At 44.2% G+C, this 25,510-nt stretch overlaps 1 protein-coding gene across 10 annotated transcripts in view; it reads left to right on the plus strand.

Moving 5' to 3' along the window:
- Positions 1–21,359, plus strand: part of St7 (suppression of tumorigenicity 7) — a 238,527-nt gene extending 217,168 nt beyond the window's left edge. For all 10 annotated transcript variants that reach the window (XM_059257399.1, XM_059257400.1, XM_059257401.1 and 7 more), the window contains 4 exons: positions 1,167–1,317; positions 10,079–10,171; positions 12,691–12,830; positions 21,098–21,359. In XM_059257399.1, the coding sequence (XP_059113382.1) occupies positions 1,167–1,317; positions 10,079–10,171; positions 12,691–12,830; positions 21,098–21,193 (480 nt within the window). In that variant the 3' untranslated portion in view covers positions 21,194–21,359. The remainder of the gene's footprint in view (positions 1–1,166; positions 1,318–10,078; positions 10,172–12,690; positions 12,831–21,097) is intronic.
- Positions 21,360–25,510: the final 4,151 nt, after the last annotated feature.

Below are 25,510 nucleotides of genomic sequence, written 5' to 3' on the forward strand. Positions count from 1 at the left end.
CCCCCACGTATGTCCTCCTGGCTCCTGCTGGGCCGTATACCCTGACCCTGAGAGTGTTGCCGACGGGAGCAGCTTAAAGACAGGTATTGACACCCAAATGGGTAAATCCTTCCTAGAGGACAGTGCAACAGCAGTAACTGTGTGTTAGCCTTTATTGTCTGTATGAGAACTCTTCTGCACTGTGTTCTTTCACAAACTTCCACTGACAGGAAGAAACCAGACAGTTCTCTTTTACATTAAAAACTGTAAACTTGTTAGAGCACTTTTTGTGGTATTCGTGTCATGTTAATAAACGTATCATTGTAAGGTCTACCATTTCTTGCCCGTGAGAGTAGTAGCAGGAGTAACGTGGAGTGGTGGTGATGATGTGCGCACATGGTGTATTTGGGGATGGATTATACAAGGAGGAGAGTGAAGATTGGAGTGCCAGGAAACTGCTCTGAGTTTGCCCCTCTATCCTACAGGAAGTGCAAAGGAATGAAGGTGGAGATTTGGACCTCTCTTAGTTCCAGGAAGGTGACACCTGGTCTTGCCCTGTACCCCCAGATCCTTTGTGTTGGATATGAATGAAGAGCTATAAACTCTAGTCCCTCCAGTCTGTGGGAAATATCTCAAAGGTCCTTTCAGCTTGGAGTCTGTATTTAATTCTCTTGGATCTTCGTACACACAAGCTGACACCTTCATTTTTCCCACATCTGAGCATCTATCAATAGTTCTTTTCACAAAACCAAGTTCTTCTTGATATATCTGTATAGAAAAAAATATGGGTAGTGCTACCCAGTGTCAAATCTCTTTAGTGACCTTTGTTTAGCCATATAACTGTTTGATTTCATGTGCCTGTTGTATGTATTTTCATTGCCATTACAAAATTATACCAGATTATTATGTCTTCTACATTTCCCTTTTCCTGTTTGAGCCTACATTTATTTCTCTGAGTAGAATATTTTAGCCTATAAGTCTCTGATCTTCATGGAAGGAAACATGTACAAAGCTAATCAACTGTGAACAAACTCTGGATATTGCTGGGTATTTTAGTAATTGCCATCAAATGTAGCAGGGTTGATGAAGTGTTTGTGAATGAAGGTTTTGGGAAATCAGCCTATTTCAGTACTGAATTCCTAATCAGTGTATATTAACATATCTGTCTCCTGCTTTTTAACTTTCAGTATCTACTAGAAATGAAAAGCCTAATCCTCCCACCGGAGCACATCCTGAAGAGAGGAGACAGTGAAGCTATAGCATATGCGTTCTTTCATCTTGCGCACTGGAAGAGGGTGGAGGGGGCCTTGAATCTCTTGCATTGCACGTGGGAAGGCAGTAAGTAACTTTTTCTTTAAACATTCCTTAAGAACATAAAGTGCTCGAACTATTTATACCACAACAGCTCATGATGAATGCTGAGAACCCGCACGTCTGGTTTTTGTTCCCAGTATGTCACATTATCAGGGCAGTTGATTATCTGATGCTCCAGATCCCCAGAGATAGGGGTGTCGCTGTGGTGGTGCCACTTCTAGATTAGAAATGTCCCTTCATACAAGAGATAAGTGACCCTGGGTGCTCTAGAGGAGAATGGTACCACCCTGAAAACCCTCTCTGGAGATCTGCACAGCCCCCGGACATCACAGTAACCTTTGCCTTAGGCTTAGGTCTTGTGCTGGACTCTGCTTCCCATTTCATATAGCTTCAGTTGTAGGGTTGGATGAGAGCCACAGTTATCCCTTACTGAAGTAAGAATGAGCGTCTATAAAAGCACCCCACATATGTTTCAAAACAACAGCAATGCCCATTGAACCCTGGTGTCTTAGGGGAGGTGTGGCAACTCCTGTGAATAGTAAATGCCTGTTAGATAGATGGAGGCATAACTTAGCCTTGGCATGATCTCCACAGTTGCCATCGTTCTGTGTAAGGAAAGCAAGCTCTAATGGCAGGTGACATGGACTTCTTGCCCTTCTACTCCTTCTTATCTAGTGAGGAGGAGAAAATGGCTGCCCTTGCCAGCTGTCTGGGGACTTTTTCAGAAGGTTAGGACAGCAAGGGGTAACTCTGTAGGAGTCAGGTGACAGGTGAACACGGGCGGTAGTATAAGCAGGAGTACTGTGTGAGGAAATGACCCAGGGCTGTAGTATAAGCAGGAGTACCGTGTGAGGAAATGACCCAGGGCGGTAGTATAAGCAGGAGTACTGTGTGAGGAAATGACCCAGGGCAATAGGATAAGCATGAGTACTGTGTGAGGAAATGACCCAGGGCCGTAGTATAAGCATGAGTACTGTGTGAGGAAATGACCCAGGGCCGTAGTATAAGCATGAGTACTGTGTGAGGAAATGACCCAGGGCCATAGTGTAAGCAGGAGTACTGTGTGAGGAAATGGCACGTGGTAGCGTTACCAGGAGATTGTAAGTGAAGGAAAGAGAACCAACCCTATGTGTGGTATGGGATAACATGTACTGAAACACTGTTAATAGAACACCAATTTAAGCAAAACGAGCACAGCACATAGCGTTGCTTATAGAAAATTAAAACGAAGCTATTGGAGTCTCTGGTAGTTTTTTCCTTGTTTATCCTTGCTTTGATCAGATTCACAAACAAAGTCTTTTTATACCTTTTTGTTCTTGTCTTTTCTGCTTCCATTTTCACTTTGATAAGCTTCTGCTCCTTCCTGTTCCTGCCCTTCCTTGACCCAGTAAGGATCCAGCTTGGCTCAGGAAGTGACGGGGCTGTAGCAAGGTGGGGTGGGAGTAAGGTGACAGAGATGAATCTCAAGGGCGGTGGAAATTTCTTGTTTAGTTGCTGTGAAAGTTTTGCTCAGATAATTAACAAGTTTTCTTCCTATACTTTTCTATTTATAACTTGAAAGATATTGACTTGCTTCTCATTCCGCTTGATAACTGTAATAATATAGCCAGCTGTCTGGGTCAGTAGACTCGCTCAAGAATTGTGGGCCTGGCCACATCTCCCTCAGCTTGCTTGTGTTGATCATTGCTTATAATGGTCTTTGTCAGAACACAAAAGAAAATGTTAATTCAACGTGAGAAAGATTCCTAAAAGCCCAGGGGAGTCAACTATGAGGCATCACATCTAGTGTCGAAAGCTAAATAGGCCCGTTGGCCTGGCAACTAAAAACATAGCTGCAGGTTGGGCATCCTGAGAATAACAGTGGAACTTACCAGTTGGACCTGACTGATAAGATCCAATCCTTTGGAAAGGACCCAAAATGGCCCAAAGCAGGCGGTGATAAATACATGGTATTAGGAGTGACATCACCATAAAAAATTAAAGCCCTTTGGCGAAGAACTGGAAATTGTTGGGAAGTTAGTAATCAGCCAGCAATACAGAGTTTCTCTGAATCAACAGGGAAGGGTCAAGAGATATGGAGTGACATGGTGAACTGGCAAATCAAGCAGAGTAGAAGTATTGCGGGATTACCTCAAGCTACATGGACAGAATACTTTATTGGGACTAAGGGGGTGAATTTTTGTATATAAAATAGTAAGGCAACGAAACCAGATATCTATAGAAAACATCAACTGGGAATTTGATACTTAAAGATAAACATTTTCTGTGAAAATCAGATAGTGATCCCAGCCCAAATCAGTTGCAATGTCATTCAGTCTCCAGAGAGCCATGCTAATCAACTGTAGAACGGAGATCTGTGAGGGTGCTCACTGTGAACTAAATATCGGAGGAAATCTGAGTACCAGGAACCTTGAAGAGTGTTTTCCATACCAGGATGGTGTTAAGTTGTCTTGCATTTGCATCTTTTTGCTGGCTGTCCTGATAACGTTCTAGCTTAGACAGAGCAGAGATGGTCACCTCGGTTCTCCAGCAGAAGAAACAATGAGGTGAGTGGCTGGTCAGTTTGCAGCAACTGTTCAGACAGCCAGAAGGCAAAGGCAAGTCCATATTTTCTTCTCTGCAGTGAACAGATGAAGCTAAGAGACTAGTTAACTCTGGAGCATTTGCTTGGAAGGTTACAATCTAGATTTTCATCACTACATATAATCTAAGGTATACTATCTAGTTTAGAAAGTTACCCATCCTGGATACAATTAAATTTTGCTATCTATTTACTATTGGTTTAAACATTTCAATAGGAATAAGACAATAAATATATAGTATAAACAAAGGAAAGAAAATGAAGCGAATTTATCTCACTTTAGTTGCTACTACTGAGTTGTGGGTGTGCTTTCGTTTTGTTCTTGATATTGGTACTCTTCAAATTTTGTATAACTCACATAGGTGTTTTTAATAAGCAAAAGATATATATGTATTTATATGTATATATACATACATATTTAGAAAAAAATCTTTCATGATAAGTATTTTTCAGCCATTCTTTTTATTTTTTTTAAAAAAGGCTATAGGTCTTTCATGCAATTTAGAGGAAAGAATTACTACTCCAGCTTGAAGCATTTTCCTGCAATCTTTTACTTCTTTTAGATCTGTGACTTTTAAATTAAATTAGATGTCCACATCTCTGTGTTTTAAAGATTTACTTTTATTATTTTTAATTTATGTAGGGGGCGGGGTATGTGCATGTGAGTGCAGGGGCACACAGTGGCCAGAGGAGTTGAACCCCTTAGATCTGGAGCTACAGGGGTTTCTGAGCCAACAGGCTGCCTGATGTGTGTGCTAAGAACCAACTGAGGTCCTCTGGAAGAGCAGTTTGTACTCTGAACCACTGGGTCATCTCTCCAGCCCCATAGCTGTGTTTTAAATCAGAAGATTGGATTAGAATATTCTGGCTCAGCTGCTGATAGTGGTATCTACTTTCTTAACTTTGGAAATTGTAAGGCCATATGAAAGGGAATGTCATACCCTGAATGCCCCATGTTGGTGACCTCCAAACTTGCTGCCGCTGAGATGAGGGCAGACCACCCCTTCAAGCCCCCAGCAGCGTGAACAGAAGAGGCTGCACTTCCCCCAGTACGCCACGTGGTGGCGGCTTTTGGTATCTCCAGCCTCAGAGTTCAGGTTTTCTTCCCCGAGTCATTCATTTTCTTCATTCTGAAATGTAAGGCCATTCCCTAATTCCACCCAAGTTCTCAATTTTATTAGAAAGAGAACTCAGGACAGAAGATAAAAGAACCTGATCTTACCAGGTTCCATGTTAAAAATGAATGTTACCCAAGTTGTGTTTTAGAAATCTTTTAAAACAAATCAACCTTGGTTCTGTCTGAAGTGTTCATTTGGAGGTAGAAATAGAAGGGTGTTTTTTTCCCCTTTCAGTGAATTTATTGTTAGAGAACTAGTCATTCTTTAGAATTCAGTGGGTTTCCCATCAATTCAATTGAGCCTCCCTCCTTTTTGTGAACTCCGAAGTCTAGCTGATCTGTAACAGAGACTGTGTTTGAAGTATATGGTAGTAAAGGGGAAAAGCACCCCTGAATCCTCAACTGCAATACATCAGCATTTCAAAGGTTTCTATAATGTTTGATTCATCACTGTCCCACCCCACCCCCAAATTACACAATATGTCCCACAAAGTCAAGATAATTAAGAAAGGGGAAGAGTTTCAACTTTTAAGATTTTATGTGCCTTAGATTACTGCACAGCTGCCACCTTATCGAAGTTATGTTTGTTTTAAACACTGCTGCCTCTGGATATGCTCACACAATGCACCATCGCAAGTATGAGATGTTGTTCCATACATCAGAAGACGACTATGCCATGGGGTAAACCACTTGGCCTTTCTTTGTGTCTATATTTTTCTACCCAACCAAATAGAACCTTTATTTTCTTTTTGGACCTCCCCCCACAAGAATCCACTAAATAATGTATAAGATTTGAAGGTGGTGTTTTTGAGGGGGGCTGAGCAGAGTGTTTCCTTTGAGAGGGGAAAATGGCTCATTGTTGAAGCATAGAATGAGTTTATGATTCTAATGTATTCTCTTTGAACCTAATGGCAAATGCCCTTCACTGTAGGATGTGTCCTTGGGGCATTTCCTCTAGCCATACCATCCCTTCATAAGGTTGCTACCTTTTGGACTTCTGACTGATTCCTCCCCCTGCCCCTAACAGATCTGAAGATACTATTTATGATTTGCAAGAAAGTGGTGATTGGGTAAAGACACTTACCACAGCTGACACACTGGCAGCCAGTCTCCAGATATGGCATGATAGAGAGCCAGCTTGAGTCTAAATTTGTTCCCTTTGGGTCACAAACCATAATTTGGAGTGCCTAAAGTTTTTTGTTTAAGAGTCAGGATTTTCCTGTGCTTCCAAGGATGCTCCCAAACTCACAAGTTACAGTGATCCTCCTGCCTCGGTCTCTAGAATAGTGCAACAGGCAGGCTCCTGTAATCTTGTTGGGCTTTACCTAAGTTACTAAAGAGAAAGTCCATGTCTTCCTGAGTGCATATACTCTATTGAGCAAACAATTCTTGGATCCTTCCTTTGTAACAGGCATTAATGTTTGGTGATACCGAGGTGAAAACGTTTTGTAAGGAGCATTTGTGTGTGTGTACATAAATGTTTTACGCATACATGTTCAGAAGGTAGATGGTCCAGCAGTGCTATGGTGGCTCTGGAAACAGAATTCAAGTGTTGCGAGTCACTAGTAAGTTAGCAAGTTCACTGTAAAACCTAGAATTCCTTCTTCAAAATTAGGACAATCCATGCTTAAATCCAACCAAAGGAAAACGAGTTCTTCGGGGTCAGTTTACTTTGGTGTTGTAGTTGAAAGAATACGGATCCAAAGCCAGGCTTTGATCTCGGTCTTTTCCTCATGTCTGCGTTGCGATGGCTAATGGAAGACAGGTGCTCTCCCCGACTGTGACTTGCACTGCACTCAGACGTGGAACATAAAACTTGTGTTTGGATGACCATTTCTGTTCTAGCAGTTGCAGGTCTGTTTGTTAGCACACCACAGCATTTTCACTCACAGTGTGCCCTCGTGGAGAAGGTGAAGCCTTTAGGTCCAGTGGAGAAGGAGGGAAGGTGAAGAGAACCCTGACCTCTACAGGAAAGCTTGGCACTTGGGTCTGAGCTCTACCAATGCAGGAACAGTGAGTTCTCACCTTACCTGGTATCACTGTTAAACACACACATTTTTGACAAGAGACCAATGGTAAGAGGTAGAGCTGAGATTCACTCTCAGTTCTCTGTATTACAAATAATCTCAGTAATGTTCTATCTGAAAGGAAAAACATCAAACAAATGTCAGATAGATATCAAAAGTATCTTCTGTCTGTCTGTATAATGGGTAGGGTGACAGTTCCTTAGTCTTCTCCTGTCTCCACCCTTCTGTCCATCTGCGGTTTTCTTGGTACTCAGTCCTCTGACCTGCACAGCACTGAGCAGCTTGGAGCCCTGAAAGGGATTCTAGTTAGAGAGGGGAGGAGGCAGGTCCCTGCCTCAGACTCGGTTGTGGGATGCTTTCATGTACTCCATAAGTGATCAGGGCTTCAGTTGCACCTCGGAAGCAAGGCACAAACAACATCAAGACAGTCAGGTGCACATGAAGTGGAAATGTCATTTGGATACTGTGTCTCGACTGCCAGTAGCCTAGGTTTCTTGCTTAGTTTTGAACCAAGTATCTGTACAATTTTAATTTATCTAAAATATGTTTCTCAAAGACCTTTAGGAAGTTCATAGTCGTCTGTAAAATAGTTATCTCCCAATGATCTATTTCTGTTCACATTTCAACCACTAAATAAGTCCGTTCTTAGACTTGTCATTGACACTCTCTGCCGGGGCCTGTCTCAGTGAAAGGGACCCGAGGTGGGAGAGCTACGGACAAGGAGTGCGAGGCTCTTCCCACCTCTCCAGACTCCCATCCTTATCTCAGTCCCTGTTGGACCCTGTGCAGCAGGGTGGGGAAGGATAGAATTGCAAGTAGAAATTGTATTTGCTTTTGTTTAGTGAAGCCAAAACTTAATATTGTTTTTACGAACTTAATGTAAATGATATCTAACATGAGAAAAAGAGATCTTAAGGATACCATAAACATGCAAGAAACATATCTATATACTTTTAAAAATTGTGTATTAGCAAAATTTTCACCCTTTCTGAAAAACATGAGAGCTGATTAAAATAAGAAAGATGAAATTGATCCATAAAGTTCTCTGTGCATGCCAAATATGGAAGGAAACATCCTCATTGGAAGATGCCAGTCAGCCATTAGATTTCTCTCAAGAGCTTGTACTCCTATATTTCTCTTTTAAAAAATAACATCCTGAAGTTCAAACCACCTTCAATTTTGAATAAAGTTTACTTTTCAAAATTAATAGCCATTATGGAAACTTTTTTTCTTTTTGTATCATATGAACTTGAATACATTAAAAAATGATAGCCTAGGAGAATCTGAGACACACCCACAGAGTAGGAGTGGGGGATGCTTTCAAAGAAACTGTCATGCATGAAAAGGTGCATTGAAATCCTGCCAGATTGCAGCTTAAATGTAAGAGATTTTAGTGCATGGATGCTATACAATTGCTACAAGTTTTTTGTCTGTTGTTTTGTTTGTTTTCATTCTTTGCAAGCCTGGTTCTGGTGGGAGAGATGTTGGCTTCCTCCTCACCATTTTCGTGATTGAACAACCCATGACACAACTCTTCTGTCACTTGTGCTAACTGGCAAAAGTCATCTTTGTTTGTGTGAAAGGGTCTGATTGAACTAGGGTGAGCCTTCCATTATAAGAAGAGCTGAAGTCTGGGGTGTTTTTAATGTTTTAATCTGTTTAAGAGGTTTCTGTTACAAGAAGAAAATTGATAACATTTTTACCTCAGCAAACTGCCAGCAAACTGGCTCTGCTCTAATCCCACATTTATCATGATTTATACTCTCCATGGCAATGTGCTATAACCTCACAGAGATACCACTGTGGTGTGGATTGACTGCATTCCAAATGCTGGAATCGCATACATACTGTTTTTACTTTTAAATAATATTCAGACACTAGAATAAATACCATATGTGCACTGATGCGGCTTACAATGGGACCTTGTCATTTCTTGTGAGGGAGAACATTCCTTGTTTCTGATTCTTATTTGAAATAAGTATGCAAAGACAAATGTGTACATTGACAGCATTTTGTAAAGGCTTTGGTAATAGTAGGGCTAAGGATGTAGCATGATTCCTTAAAATGTAGCATTTAAAACTATAAATATTGTTGCCCATTGCCACCATCCCTCGCCATCCCTCGTGGACACACAGACAAGCCAGGCTTGTTAACCGAGTTTCTTAGGGCAGTGTATGGCTTTTCCATTCTGTGTCTACAATATGCAGCCATTAAAGGACATCTGTTGAAGAGAAATGAAGTCCATGAGCACTGCTCATAGGAACAGTGAGACTAACATGCTGATGACATTGGAACAGGGAGAATAACACACTCGATAACGGGGCTGGATGGATTGATTGGAAAGCCATAATTCAGTGGAAAGCCTATGTCATCTGATGCCACAGCCAGAATTTAGGTGGCCTGACATCATCAAAATGTAGACAATCAATCTCTCCAAGCCATTTTCCCCTGCATGATACTGAAAGATTTAAAAGTTTCATAAAGTTTAGAAATTCCTCTCAAATCATGTGTTTTTAAGGTTTTGTATTCGTCATCCTTGTTGGAGTTCTAATCCACTTAGACATATTTTTAACCCAGACACAGCAGAATGCCTTTCATTTTTGTACAATCTGCAGCAAGCTCCAACGAGTCAATCCACATGCACTTCTGGGGAGAGCACTTGGGTCCATGTTTGTATTATTACCATTGGCTGGGCTCTGTTGAATGTGCGCTTAAAACATTTTTATAATATTTTATACATGATGAAACCTTAGGTATTGATAGTGACGGGTTCCCTGCCCTTCTGCACTTCTGTCCCCACCCAGTTTTGTGAGTTTTGCCCAGAATATATAGTGTGAGATTAATGTGTGAGGAATGCATCACAGTGCACCTCTGACATTTTGTCTGGCATGTGCCTCAGAGTTTGGGTAAGGCTTGCCTCTCTTATAGGAAGAAAAATACTCAGAAGTTCTCTTCTGAGATTGGAGTGTGTGCCACTAGAAAAACGCTCAGAAGTTCTGTTCCGAGGTTGGGAAGCTAGGAGATGAATATAAGTCTTTAATGTGTTGTGTTCCTTTGTAGCTTTCCGGATGATCCCTTATCCCTTGGAGAAGGGACACCTATTTTATCCATACCCAATCTGTACAGAAACAGCAGACCGGGAGCTGCTTCCCTGTAAGTATCACTCCTCTGCAGCCTTCCAGGAGGGTGACATTGCAAAAGATGGGATGTGAAGAGGTGGGATGATAAGTGTTGATAATATCCTTACTAAGTGTCTCCCAACCCCTGGCCTTATTTGATAGCGTATGTATAGAAATGAGTTATGGGAATGGGTTGCACTTCCTGCTTCTCCAGCTCTTTGCACACATCCATTAGAGGGAATGATGCCCAGGCTTGAAATTTATCCGAGATGAGCTATCATGACTATAGCAGAGATTGACATGAGCATGCAAAGCCCTGATGGAGAGTGGCTTCTCTTCAGGCTGGTTTGTCATGGAAGATTCTGCTTGGACTCTCCTGCAGGTTAGAGGTGGTCTGTACACACTGGGGTTTGAAGAGGAAGATCTGGTGTCAGAAGAAACTACAGTTGAATCATGGGTAGGAGGGTGGAACCAGGCCACTGGCATTGTTGCCAGAGGCAAAGTCCTGAGTGAAGACGGGTGGTATGCTCTCCATGGTGATGCAATGCTCTTGGCCAGACAGTTCCTGTGAGCATCTCGTGGGCTGCATGTAGTGAGTTGACTGACATGTGCAGAGCACACGTGCAGCCTGAGCACTGCGTCATAGAGTGCAGGATGAAAACCCTGCCCTCAAGTGCCTTAGGAGCTCTCAGCCTAAGGGTCACACCACATGTGGAAAGTATTATTTTGGTGTACTGTAATACAACATTGTTTTGACAATCCAAGCTAAATAGTTATTATCCAATCAGACTGTGTGCAAGGATCATGTCCAGGCTCTTCATGTGGCTCTGACTTGGGAAATACTTCCCTCTCTCGGATACTAATCCCCTTTTGGCTCCTTCCCACAATCCCTTTCTTCGTTCCCATCACCCTCTTTTCCTTTTACTAGCCCTGGTTACAGCAATATCTAAGAGCTATAGCATCCATAAATATTTCCCCAGAAAAGCTTCGGTGAGCTGGCACATAGGAAAATTTCATACTGAGCTGGTCATGAGTGGTAGCAGCTAGATACAAGTGATTGCTGCCATGAGATTGGGGTGTCTGGAAGTGTTCCACCTGTTTCCTTGCTAATCACCCCAGCCCGTGGTTTGTTGTTTAAAGAGCTGGGAGAGTTCTGTGGTGTTTGTTGTCATAGCTTCATTTTAAAGACATCTGGTGCATCACATGACATTAAATTTAACTTCAGAAATCCCCACATGACATCCCCTTCAGGGAGATCCTTATTCAAGTTTCCGTTTTCTGGTAGAAAGGAAGTTTTCTGAAAAGGACCATGTTTTAAAATGTTCTAGTTGAATCCAATTAAGTTTCTATGAATATAGATTATCTACTAAAGCCATATTACAATTCTTAAAAGAAACATACCCACAGTCTCCGAGTGGGCTATAGAGAGGTTTGGCTGTTGTAAACACTACTCATACTTTGAGCATTGAAAGTATAATAACTGGAATAGTGGGCCCTAAGTGCGCTCTACCCCAGGTTTGCCCTTTAGCAGGCTGACTTCCTGGGATGTGCCAGGAGGCTTGCTTCCATGTGCTCTCTGCCTCCTGACAGTTTCTGCTCTCTGTTTTCAGCCCTGTTGATCCGGGCTCTGAGTAACAAAGGCTAATGGGCGATGAAGGTGCTGTAGAGTTGGCATTTCCATGGGGAAGAGGCCACTCAGCTCCTGCTTCCTCCCGTAGCAGTGCTGTGAGCCTGCACACAACCCTCTGCCACGGTCTCACCCAGCTCATTTACCTCTTCTGGGCACACAGCCCCAGCCACCTAGTCACAGGCCATCCTGTGGTAACTTGAGTCAGAGTAGTTCATTGCATTCTTTATGTTTTGATACCATCGATCTTCTGGTTTTACCCAAACTCAATGTTTAATGTTTCAATGCTGTGAAAGATACTGTAGAGACCTTTGGTCCCCGTCCATCCCCTCATGATTGTTTTGAGCATATTTATCATCAGGAATTTCCTACAGTTCTGTCGCATAGCCCTAGCAATCTGACCCGTGGCTCCTGAAGGTTGAGTAGGGCCGCATGTGAGGTCCTCGCTGAGTGTCTGCTGGGTAGTATCCTCCACTGACATCCTTAGACTGTCAGAGAAAATACAAGATAACTGATATTGCCTTACTATAGTGATTTAAAAATACAGTAAAATAAAAATAGACACGTGTGCACACTCACGCTTGGTTTGGGAGTTCCCTTTGGAAATATGTGTTGTAAGTTGGGCAGGGTTTTGCTCTTTTGTATTTGCTTTGGGGAAAGGAACACTGTGTATTAAATATAGATGGTGCCCATGAATGTGAGACAGCACAGGCTAACCCTGTTGTGTCTTTCGCTAAAGGGCTGCAGGGGGAACTTGGAGGTGGGAGAAACAGCTAGGCAGCAAAGGCAGTGGAGCAGGTGTGGGCAAGCTATGGAATGTCCACGGTGTCCCAGTTCATTTCCAACCTGCTGCAGCCAAGGGGAGTCAGGGTCCCTAAAATGCTTTCACTTGTGTCCTAATGGCTCCCTTTTGGTCTTCTCCTTAGCTTTCCATGAAGTCTCAGTTTACCCCAAGAAGGAGCTCCCCTTCTTCATCCTCTTCACTGCTGGACTGTGTTCCTTCACAGCCATGCTGGCCCTCCTGACACATCAGTTCCCAGAACTCATGGGGGTCTTCGCAAAAGCCGTGAGTGTTTCCAGAGAGGGGGCCTTGGGCAATGGACAGCCGGACGTGGAAAAGCAAGGGAAGGGCCTCGGGAGGGGGCCTCGGGAGGCGATGCTGCGCAGAAGTGTTTGGAAGCCTGAAGAGTCATATAGCTTCCATTATCATCAGAGCAGTCAGTGGCTGAGGGGTGAAAGTACAGGTTGTTAGTGCATGTCTCACCTGACTTCCCAGACATCCTAGTACCTTCCAGAAAGTGCATCAAGTCCCAAAGGATAAAATGATTTAGGGAATACCCACAAATGAGAAATGGGTGGGTTGTGATTCAGCCTTGAATATACTGAATGGCACTTTCTAATCTTTGGATACTGTGAGTCTGTCATTCATGGAGGAAGAGATTTAGGTTTCCACAGATTATTTTTGTGATGTTTTAAATGGATACAAACCCTTGGCTTGTTTGGGTCATGAACTGTGAGAAAGTGGGAAAGCTTGTAGTGGAAGTGTACCAACGTGAAATTTAGAAAAAGGAAAATCCATGAAGAGCCTTGGGAGAGGGTGGTAGACAGAGCCCTATAAGGAAGCCCGCTGCCCTGCTTGCTAAGAACCGGTTTCCCCAGAGAGAGTGATGATTTCTCTAAGACCTGAGGGTGAGCGTCCTGATTTTGCCACAGCTGGGTGTCAAACGGAAGGAGAAGAGAGGAAAACATGAGTTGTTTCCCTGCGTCTGATTTCAAGATGTGTGGGGTCAGCAGGGATGATCTCTCTCCATACTTTTCACCTCCACAGTGGCCCTGCCAGGTCCGGAGTCCAGTCCTCAGGCCACAGACTCCCTGCTCTCTCAGGCCCCTCCCGGCCTTGTACCCTGTGGGGGTCACCTTCCAAATGCTGCGCTACCCACTGCCGCTGCCGCTCAGTGACCGCACTGTAAACCTGCCTTCTCTGCCATGCCCACTTCTCTTCACAGCCTGGCCCTTAGCGGTGTCCTTGCTGTCCTTGCCTGAGCTGCCGCATTGTCTCAGCTGGTCTCCTTGCTTCTGGGCTTATCTCCGTCACTCTCTCTCTTACACTACCACAGGGAAGAGTTTTCTACATTTCCAACAAGCAGGCCACTTCCCAGCTTTTATCTACTGGTTCCCTGTTATTTCAGGCCATAAATCTCATTTCTTTTGCTTGACCTAAAAGAGCCTTTTATCTTGAGTGGTCCTTGCCTGACTTGTTAGCCTTCTTCCGCACAGTTCTTACACAGATCCACCTTTTCAGCCATAGGGAAGTGATCCCAGTGCCCAGAGGTACCAGGCCTGCAAAACTCAGTGACGTTCCATGTCCTGTTTGTATGCATGTGATGTCTCATATGACCCTGCACTCCATTTGTCTCCGAAAGACCTCTTTCTTACTTAATACTCTTCTCCTTTCTCCTAAATTGACAGCACATCTCCATGATTCCACAGAGTTCCATGAATGCCTGTATTATCACACATTACCACATATAGTCATATATGATTGGTGAGGAATTGTCTGTGCCCCTTGAGACTTCAGTCTTTGAAAGCAAACCCTTTTTGTGCCTTTCTCACATCTGTATCTCCAAAGCTTCCCACACAACCTTGATCATTGTAGGGTCTCAATAAATGGTTCTTAAGTGAATGAACAGATATGTATGTCAGATACACTTGGCTTTTCTTCCCTTCTCATGAAATCAAGTATCCTTACAGTTGAAAGGGTCCTCAAAGTGCCTCAACTGTTGCTACAACATGAGTTCATCTAGATACATCATGTATACTGTTGTACATGGCTCATTGTGAATGCTGTTGTACAAAGCTCATTGTCAATGCTGCTGTACATGTCTCATTGTCAATGCTGCTGTACATGGCTCATGGTGAATGCTGCTGTACATGGCTCATGGTGAATGCTGCTGTACAGAGCTCATTGTGAAAGCTGTTGTACAGAGCTCATTGTGAATGCTGCTGTACATGTCTCATTGTCAATGCTGCTGTACATGGCTCATGGTGAATGCTGCTGTACAGAGCTCATTGTGAATGCTGCTGTACATGGCTCATGGTGAATGCTGCTGTACAGAGCTCATTGTGAATGCTGTTGTATAGAGCTCATTGTGAATGCTGCTGTACATGTCTCATTGTCAATGCTGCTGTACATGGCTCATGGTGAATGCTGCTGTACAGAGCTCATTGTGAATGCTGTTGTATAGAGCTCATTGTGAATGCTGCTGTACATGTCTCATTGTGAATGCTGCTGTACATGGCTCATTGTGAATGCTGCTGTAAAAAGCTCATTGTGAATGCTGTTGTACAGGGCTCATTGTAAATGCTGCTGTACATGGGTTATTGTGAATGCTGCTGTACAGAGCTCATTGTGAATGCTGCTGTACATGGCTCATTGTGAATGCTGCTGTACAGAGCTCATTGTGAATGCTGTTGTACATGTCTCATTGTGAATGCTGCTGTACATGTCTCATTGTGAATGCTGCTTGCTGTACATGTCTCATTGTGAATGCTGCTGTACATGGCTCATTGTGAATGCTGCTGTACATGGCTCATTGTGAATGCTGTTGTACATGGCTCATTGTGAATGCTGCTGTACATGGCTCATTGTGAATGCTGCTGTGCATGGCTCATTGTGAATGCTGCTGTACATGTCTCATTGTCAATGCTGTTGTACATGGCTCATTGTGAATGCTGCTGTACATGGCTCATTGTGAATGCTGCTGTGCATGGCTCATTGTGAATGCTGCTGTACATGTCTCATTGTCAATGCTGTTGTACATGGCTCATTGTGAATGCTGCTGTACATGGCTCATTGTGAATGCTGTTGTACATGGCTCATTGTGAATGCTGCTGTACATGGCTCATTGTGAATGCTGCTGTACAGAGCTCGTGGTGAATGCTGTTGTACATGGCTCATTGTGAATGCTGTTGTACATGGCTCATTGTGAATGCTATTGTACATGACTCATTGTGAATGCTGCTGTACAGAGCTCATGGTGAATGCTGCTGCACATGGGCTCCCCCTGTTTAACACCATGCCCATTTCACCAGTGGTCACCATTCCAGGCTCCTTACTGTACCTCTTACGCTGCTCTCTTTCACTTCTGCTTAGCTGGTTTTACACTCTTGGAGCACACCAAAGAAATCTGCTTTCTCTTGCAAATTCTCAGGAGAGCTTCTCCACTCAAGGCCAACTTGAAGTTCTGACTCCCTTCTCCTTCCTTCGGGGAAATTAAGTTTTCTTTCCTCTCTTACCCGAGTTGCTGCCTTGGATGCCTTGAGTCCCAGGACCTGTGCTGTTCACTCTTTCCTTCCTCTGCATGGCTAGCCTCTGAGGAAAAGCAGTTGCCAACGTTTCAGATTAGAGCATCATTTAGTTCAAATGTGTAGTTGGGATGTAGGTCTGGAACTAGACAATTACTGTTCCCGCTTTTCTGTTTCCCTCCTAAACATTTTTAAAACATGTACAAAAGCACCTCATTGCTCCAGTGTTCACTGTTATACTAACAGATAACACTTGCTGGGGGCGTGGGAGCTCAGGGATTCTTAGCCTCTAGTGTGCCAATAATGCTCCTGGCCATACCACCAAAATTCAGAATCTTGATGTTCACACCAGGAGTCTTTATTTTTAGCAATGACCCCACCAGCCTTTGAGGGTGGGAGTTGAAGATTATATCTCCTTCTAAGGAGTCTGACCTCCTGAAAGGTAAATCTTTGAAAAGCCATTTGAAGTTATGTCATACCCTGTCATAGCTCTTCAGGTGACAGCTGTCCAGAATTAGTGGTTTCAGTATGCCTGTACAAGGTTGCTGATAACTGCCCTTCCTAGGCCTCTTGCCTGCTTGACCCCCTGCCACCTAGGCAGCTGAGTTTTCCGATGTTTCCTGGGAATTCCGGTGTGCAGTCATGACTGAGAACCACAGTGCTGAATGGAATGAAAACTGGTTGCCTGAGACCATTTTAGCAGCAAAGGGATCAGAGAGAGGGCAGCTAGCAAAGAGATTCTCCGGAAAGTCCACACAACAGCAGCGGACTCTTCAGAAAATTGAGGGTGGTGATCAACACTGGCTCTCCTCCTCATTTCTGTTTCCAAAGCCTCCATCTTACACCTAGAATCAAATGACTGGATGAAATAGATTTGACATCAGAGTGGCCCTGCTCTCCCAGTGTGTGGTTATCTGGTCAACTCCTCCTCCTTTGAACGAGTGTGCCTTTAAACTCCTCCTGGGGTTCTGGCATTTCCCAGGTCTGGGGAGGCTTAGGAAGAAAGGAAGGTGGGTGGCATGAAGGAGGCAAGGCCAGCGTGTCTGTCCTGGGCGCTCTTTTCATCCGCACCTCCTCACTCCTTCAGGCCTCTCACAAAGCCTTTGCCCAACACCCAGGGGTTATCGCAGCTGCCCCGGAGGCTGTCTGCGGCCATTTGCAGCTTGAAAAAGTGGCTTTTCTTCAGTCCCCCGAGATACTGCCCTGGGTGTGATGACTTTCAGGAGATGCAGAGAGATTACACTGCCACCCCCCAGGCTCCACAGTGTGGGAACTCCAGCACATTTGTTCACTAACAGAGTGTCCCACACTCATAGACAGTGAGTCACTGGAGGGCGTGAGTAGAGAGGCTTCGACTAGTTGCCTGCAATCTAATCTACCTCGATGACTTAGGACTGACTCTTCCGAGAATGTTTGGGTCTTAAGATAAGGCTGCCCATGTAAGTAAGCTATCACTGCAGGCCCAGCTCTCCACAGAACGTGGGAAGGTCAGCCTTCTGACCCCTCTGCTCTTTAGGACCTGTCTTTCCTCCTCTGCTCTGCCCCCTTCCCTGAGACTGCACCCCTTGACTTCTGCCTCATCTTCACTTATAGGTCTGGACTCTTTGAAGTCTGATATCGATTACAGGGGGATGTCAATTGTCTGCTTGCGACAGGGCAGCTGGAACCTATTCAGATAAGCAAGGGGTTTTCGCTGTGAACCCAGCGTGCTGCAGGCTGTGACCTTCCTCTAAGTAATGGTGTCTCCGGCAGAGGAAGACCGGGCCATTGAAGTGCCACTCTCTCCTTTTTATTAGTTAGTTGCTTTTTCTCACCGGTGGACACTAATTGAGTTATGGGGCATTTGGGCTAGAAATTTGACCGTGTCTCTCTGCCCTCTGGACAGAAGTTTTGGACATTGAGATAGATGACTTGATCCAAGTTGCCTGGTTTTGCTCATTCAGGTTTAACTTTTTAGGCAATAAATTTCCCCCTTAGTCTAGAAATGAAAGTGCTGTTTCTCTTCATGCACCAGTTGGGTTTCTGGTCAAAGGTATTGATGGTTTTCACGCATCTAAAGGAACAGCCGAGTATCCCAAGGTATCCAGAGGAGCAAGGCATGCTCCTGCAACCTTTTTATAGCTCCCTTATAGCTTCTTTGTGGGTGTGATCAGGGTGGAGGGAAGGGTGCTAAGAAGGAAGATGGCCTGGGTTATGATGTGAGAGGGACACATCTCAGTTGGGGTTCCTTAGTAAATAAATGAGGCTAACCAGGGAAACGCTCAAAGCAGGCCTTTCTCATTCACCTCAAAAATAACCCATTTAGGATATGAGGGAGAGAGAGTAGGTCATTACATCCATTGGAGGGTTGGAACATCATTTCCTCGTGGAACCTCTGAGAGAAGTTCCATGCAGATAGAATGTAGCAAGGACAGCCACTGTATCATGGCATGCAGTGGGAGGAAGGGGACAGCTATGGACCTTAGAGTGAGGCTTTTTACCTAAGTCAAGTCCGTGCTCCCCAGAAACAAAGGCGCAAACAAACAAAACGGTTCTTTGTTGTTGAGCTACTGATGACAGGCTGTCTCCCTTCATTCTGCACTCAGCTTGAGGCCCCTGATGCCCACAGTTTAGGGTGTGGAATGGTACAGGCTATGGACTTTGAGAATGCCTTTCTTCCTATGGCTCTGGCTCAGGGAGTGCGGAGCAGCTCATCCCCTATGCCTTGCCAATTTCAGTCTTCCTAAAACTGCTCAGAGATGACCACCAGCAGCATCACCTTGCGGACTGAACTGCACCTTCCAGTCCCTTCTAGAATCTCTGATTTGTCCATAGTTTTCTCAGTTGGATCCTCTTTATGGAATTGAGTGTGGTTGGCAGATACTGTCACCTTTACAGCCTTGGCCATCTGTCATTGTAGATGTCACATCTCATTGTGTATACTCATATATACGTGTACCTGTATAATTTTGTAAATGCAATTTCATAGTGTTAGTGAGATCAGTGTATTTGGTCTATATTGTCCTTTTATAACCAGGATTTGGGGAAAGCTTTCAGAGGCAGCCATGATTTCTCATTCCTGGGCTCAGCCTTCCTCAATGCTGTCTAGCCTCATTCATGATGGAACCCAGTCCATTTCTAACCTGGGAAGGATGGGCAATCCATCCTGTAGGGAAACTCTCACAAATATTTCGGCACAAAATACTCACAAAAGGATACTTTCAGGTTATGAGAAACTACTGAGAATCTAACACCCACTGGGTAGGGAATTACCACACGAGATGCTGCCTGTTTCTCAACTGCATATTCAGCCTGCCACTCAGGGCTGCCAGCCAGCCTGAGCTCTGCCTGTACTCCAGTGAAAGTGAACTCTTCACCATCTGATGGTTTCTTTGTTCATAGTCTGACTATTAGTTAGGTCTGGAATGCCCATTTTGCTCGTAACTCCATCCTTGGTGTTGATACCACACCTTTTGATATTTCTTCCATCATTGGAGTCTACTTAAATTGCCTTACTTTGTAGAATTTTTCTTGGTCTTTTCAATACTTCTCCCCTCTGGTCTAGCCTAGCTTCTCTTCCTTTCTGAACACCCCTGTCTAACATGATTTCTATCATGGCCTATGTGTATTACTTTGCTCTGTCCACATCTTAATGTCCTTGCTCCCTCTACCCCTCAGCTTTGAGCCTTCAAGAGGGGAAGTTTTATCCTGGGGTCCTTTTTTCTCATGTAGCACTTAATTGCCTTACCAAGCAAGTGTATCTAATTGATTTAAAAAGCAGAATAGAGAAATTTTCCCACTTCTTTTTGATGATGCAATTACAAAGTGTTATTGGCCTCCTTAGTATGCTCCATACTCTTTAAACATACAGACACATGCACACACATACACCTGTGCACACCCATATACACCTATGCACACACACACACACACACACACACACACACATACACACACATCCCATTCCATGTGACCAATAAGGATAATGCTTTAAGTTTACTGTCTGAAATACCCACTAAATTCGTTGGCCCTCAGAACTGTGTTCCCACTCCCATATTTATATTCACTCCCTGAACTAAACTTATATGCAAAATCTTTGTTAGTATTGTCAGTATTGTGCCATGGATAGGGATGAGGGCAAAAGACTCCACAATAAAGAACCAGGTGTTGAACCTTGGCAAGTCAAGGCCTTGGTTCTCAGCAGACAAAAGGCAAAAGGTCCTTTTCAGTACCAGTATCCTCCCTGGATAGACATCTCTTCTACCAGCTTCCACCACAGTGCCCACTTGTAACCTGAAATCAGTTGTTCCTAAGAACATCATCAGAATAGATCTGAAATTGTTTAGTACCTGATAAAACAAATTGTATATCTTAACAGACACATTTTTATTGCTATCTGTGTGTGAAAAGCAGAGAAGTATTTAGTAATCAAGTAAGAAACTTTCCAGAGGTCCATTCAACAGCCCTTCCTGGAGGACAAGGCTTCCCAGTGTACCAGCCTGCTTCCCACCCTCAGCTCCCTGACGCATGACACAAAACATGCTGTTTACAAATGAGCCTAGGCTGTGCACGTACTTGGGAGACACCAGGAAACCAGAGCAATCTGGCATTATAGACTTGACTCTGTATATTGATTGTCTTTTCCATGTAAAGGAAGCTGAACAGCCAGTTAGACAAGCAAGTAGCCTAAGTTGTCACCATTGTCTAGCTCCTATTCCCACTTGCTGCCTACCCATCATCCTCTTGGATGATACTCATCTCCATAGACAGGAGGTAAACTCTGAAGACTGCTGGGATCCTAGGAACTGTGGCAGCTGTCAGAGGGCTGAGGGAGGCAGTCAGCAGACACTTCCTTCTTATCTGTCAGGCTGGGGGTGGGGCTGGAATGTATCTTCCACTTTCTCCCGACATTTCCTGTAAACATGAAGAGGGTTGTAGCCTTGGGAGGCTTTCAGATGAGCTGTCATAAGATGCCGGCATGTGCCGGAGACGCTGCTCTTCATCCTGCCAGGGTTTCTCCTGACTGCCGGTTTTCTGGTTTCCTCGCAGTTCCTCAGCACTTTGTTTGCCCCCTTGAACTTTATCATGGAGAAAGTGGAGAGCATCCTCCCATCCAGTTTGTGGCATCAGCTGACTCGGATCTGAGGGGAGCCGCCCACCCTTCACTCTCCTCACCGTCCGCCATGTCTTCTGTGCCGACTTCTCACGGACCGCAAGAAAGCATGTCTTTGAAAAAGGGAAACCATCCTGAGATCTCCAACTGTTCATGGACTATCAGTTCCATATTAAAGGCTGGTTTTGTTGTACAAAATTTATTGATGTTCAGTTCTATTTTATTTTGCCTCCAAAATTGAAGAAAAAGTAAAATAATAATAATAATAATAATAATAATAATAATAATAATAAACTTTTGTGTATTGCAGCGGCCTGGTGTCTTCTTCTGTCTTCCTTCCAACCCTAGACTTGCCAGTATTCCCAACCCTAGACTTGCCAGTATTCCCAACCCTAGACTTGCCAGTATTCCCAACCCTAGACTTGCCAGTATTCCCGACCCTAGACTTGCCAGTATTCCCAACCCTAGACTTGCCAGTATTCCCAACCGTAGACTTGCCAGTATTCCCGACCCTAGACTTGCCAGTATTCCCAACCCTAGACTTGCCAGTATTCCCAACCTAGACTTGCCAGTATTCCCGACCCTAGACTTGCCAGGATTCCCGACAATCCGGTGGGTTTGGGGCAGTTCTCGGAGGGCGTGGGGTCTGCTAAACCCCACTATGATTTTCTTCGCTGACAGAACTAGTCTCTGCGGAGTTCACACCCCACGAGTTGCTGGCTTGAGAAATGGAATGTCAAGGCTGAGGCTGTGGTTCAGTGGCAGAGCACTTGCTTTGCGTAGGGCCCGGTTTCTGTGTGCCCAACAATACTTCAACAAATGAATAAGCAAGAGAAGAAAGGAGGAAAATAGACACAAAAACGCTGTGCCCAAACCAAGTGTCCTCACGTGCCAAATGGGCACGCAGAAGTCAGATTTCCAGGGGGAATGTCAGCTTCAGGGAAGCAAAGGTTTGCGCTCAGCAGGTTGATCCGGCCTCATGGACTCTAATGAAGTTCCGGAGACACTGATGAGAAGCCACAGGTCAACAGTCCGTCATAGAACTTGGCCATGGCAGCCTCATTACCATTTGAAATGTCTCTCCAAGTGTACCTTTTCATTTTTGTCGTGCTTGCACTCCTGACACTTTAATCTGAGCATTCTTCGAGTATGTTAGCGATCTGAACCAAAATGATCGTTTGTCCTCACCACCTTTCAAAGCTTTGTGCCGGATTCAAACCTAGCAGAGCATCTGGCTTTAGTTAGGCAAAAGAAGAAAAATAAACAAACACGAATCCTCTATCTGAAGTGAAAAGGACTTCTATTTCACATCTCGGTCCAGTGTGTCTTTTGCATACTTTGCCCTTTGATTTTGAATCCTAGCTCTTCCGCAGGCACATCAAGGCAGTAGCGTTCTGGGAAGCACCACCAGTCTCTTTGGGAGCTGGAGCTCCTGATCTCCACCTAAGGGCAGTCAGGTGGGTGGGTAATTTGCTGGGCACCGGGTCTGCTCTTCCAGTTGGCTAACTTCTCTTTGTATCTACTTGGTGCAGAGCCATGATGAGACTGTACAGCTGGCTTCTGCTCTTACAGAACTTATCTAGCGAGAGGTTGACCCCATACACATACCGGTAGTGTTGCTCTTGGGAGTAAGGGCTGTGCCTGCCTTGTTGACAACTCTTGACACAGAGTGGATGCTCAAGTGATTGGGTGAGTTGGGGGGGGGGGCCAGTACATGACAGGCACAAATAAACTTTGATCTGTTAGAGGAGAGGGGTTTCTGATGAGAAGGACCAGGGAAGGCTTCAGAGTAGAATTTCTGAGCTGAACAAACAAATTATCTAATACAATTCTTTAACCTAATGGACGAGGAAATCAGAGACGTGGGTCTGCTGGGGGCTGGGACTCTGGATTGTGCTAAGTCCTGAAGGAGAGGCTTCAGAGCATGAAGCAGTGGGAAGTGGAGATGGCTCAGAGCCAGTTGTGGCTAGAAACCCTGAGTTGTGGGAAATGAAGCCAAGGAATGCAAGATAAAGATGTGTGTGTGTGTGTGTGTGTGTGTGTGTGTGTGTGTGTGTGTGTGTGTGTTTGACACAAAGGCTCTACATAGCCCAGACTGACCTTTAACTTTCAATCCTCCTGCCTGTCCCCCGGGGTGCTGAGGTGACAGTTGGGTGTCGCCATGCTCAGCTAAACAAGGATTTAAATATGCTTAGCGAATTTTAGAATTCAGATTTTAGAGCAGGTTCATGGAGAGGTAGGCGGAACTTAGACTTGAATGGGTAGAAACAAAATGAATGGAAGAGACCAAGTAGAAGAATAATGGTGACAGATGAATGAACAGGGGATATTGGAAGAAATGAGCCCCAGGACTAAAGGGCTACTCATGCAAGAGGAAGGTACTAGCAAATTATGGGTACTTGCTTAAGGGTATCAAATTATGGGAACTTACTAGACCCTCACCATAGTCACTATTCTAGCAGAGGCCATGATCCTCTGTCTTCCTGTCTTTGATTTACTCTCAGCTCCTCCAGCCTCCTCTCAAGTGTGCCCAAGGCTTACTCCCGCAGTACTGGCCTCCGAGCCTCCATTGTTTTGCAGTTCCAAAGGACCAGCACCCATCTTCTTAAGGGTTAATGCAAACCTGTGGAGAGGCAGAGCCAGGACAGCCAAAATAACCAAAGTTCTTCAGTTGATCGTGTTTGCACAACGTCCCCCACCTGTTGCCTAAGGTTGAGGGGTCCTGGCTTCTCACTGAGATGGTGGCGAACTCATGATGCATTTTGCCTTTTGCTTTTTATTTCTTCGTGGGGCTGCATGAAAGCTCATTGTAATGAGCTTTCGTCTATAAAGACTCTCCTGTCCCAACAGTGTCCGGTATTCTCATCTATTATGTGTTTGTTGGAATACAAATGCAGTCATTCTAAATTTAATACCAATAGGCCAAATCTAGCAATGTTTAGCAATAGACACAGAATAATACATGACAATATAAAATGATTTACAGGCTTGCTTTCAAATTCCTTTGTCAGCACTTGGTAATGTCTAAGTCATTCCAGCTTTATAAAGGTGTTTGAGGAGCCTTTCACACACTTTAATACAGCCTTGAATAATTAAACACTAAATTTATCAGTTTTTTGGGGACTGGACAAAATCAAACCAGACACATCTGATTTTAGTGCTTGGTTATTGGTAGTGTTTTTTTTTTTTTTAATTATTCTTTTAACTACCTGCTGTGGAATCAGTCTATGCAAAATTTCATCTTCAAATGGTAGAATATTTTTCTAGGAAATTATCATTTTCTCTACATATCCAAAGGTGTTGCTGCAGAGGACCATGGTTATGTGATTTGTATGTTTCATCCTTCTATGTTTACTAAGGTTATTTCTCTCTTTTTTCTAATCCTAGCTGTGCAGAGTTTTCTTTGTGTGGGGGGGTGTCACTGTGTGGGGGTGTGGGATGTGTAGAGGCTAATTTTGATGTCCAGATGGAACAGTATCTCTGCAGTAGGAACCATGGTGCCGTCTACATCTTATCTCAGAAGACGACCTGGGACAAGGTTTGGCTGTCACTTCTTTGCTGACATCAACGCCTCATCACTAGGCATCTGGCCAGATCTGTTGTGAAGTTGACGATTTCTGGGTGTGCGGTCTTTGGTGGTAATGGGTACCACGTGGACCTCTACTCTTTCTTCGGACACCTTGTATTAGTTGCCTCCCATGGCTGTACATAGCACAGATTCTCCTCTACACTCTGTGGACTTTTCTGACCATGTAATGACAAGGTGAATACTGGCTCTGAAGTTGTGCACATGCACAGCACCATGTCTTGTAAGCATCCCCGAGAGGTCTTGCCTGATTTCTACTTCTGTAGAGATTCGGAAGAGACTGACAAAGAAGGGCAGGCTACTACGGAAAAGGCTGTGACCTAGGATCAACTTCAGGATGAATGGAAGGGGTCTCTTAAGTTTATTGCTGCTCATTCCAAGGCAGCAAATTTGTCTACGGGTTTGCACGTCCTCGTTTTACCTGTCTATTAGATCCCTACTGAAGACTGGGGTAACCAGCTAGCCACAGAGTACTAGTTAATATGAAGATCTCATTGTTTCAATCCCTGAATGGCACAAACCACAACTAAGTGCACTTAAGTTGTTCTCTGGCGATACTTAAGCAAGGTATAAAGGTTAGTGGAAAATAAATATTAGTTTCAAGAAGAACAAGAGATCTAGCTGGCCATGACAGCACATGCCTATAATCCTGGCACTCCAGATGCTGAGACAGGAGGATCATGAATTGAAGGCCAGCCTTGGCTACATAGCAAGACCCTATTGCTGAAAAAAACAAAAACAACAACAAAAGAAAACAATATAT

Source organism: Peromyscus eremicus, chromosome 3, assembly GCF_949786415.1.
Source record: "Peromyscus eremicus chromosome 3, PerEre_H2_v1, whole genome shotgun sequence".
In the NCBI taxonomy this organism is placed as follows: domain Eukaryota; kingdom Metazoa; phylum Chordata; class Mammalia; order Rodentia; family Cricetidae; genus Peromyscus; species Peromyscus eremicus.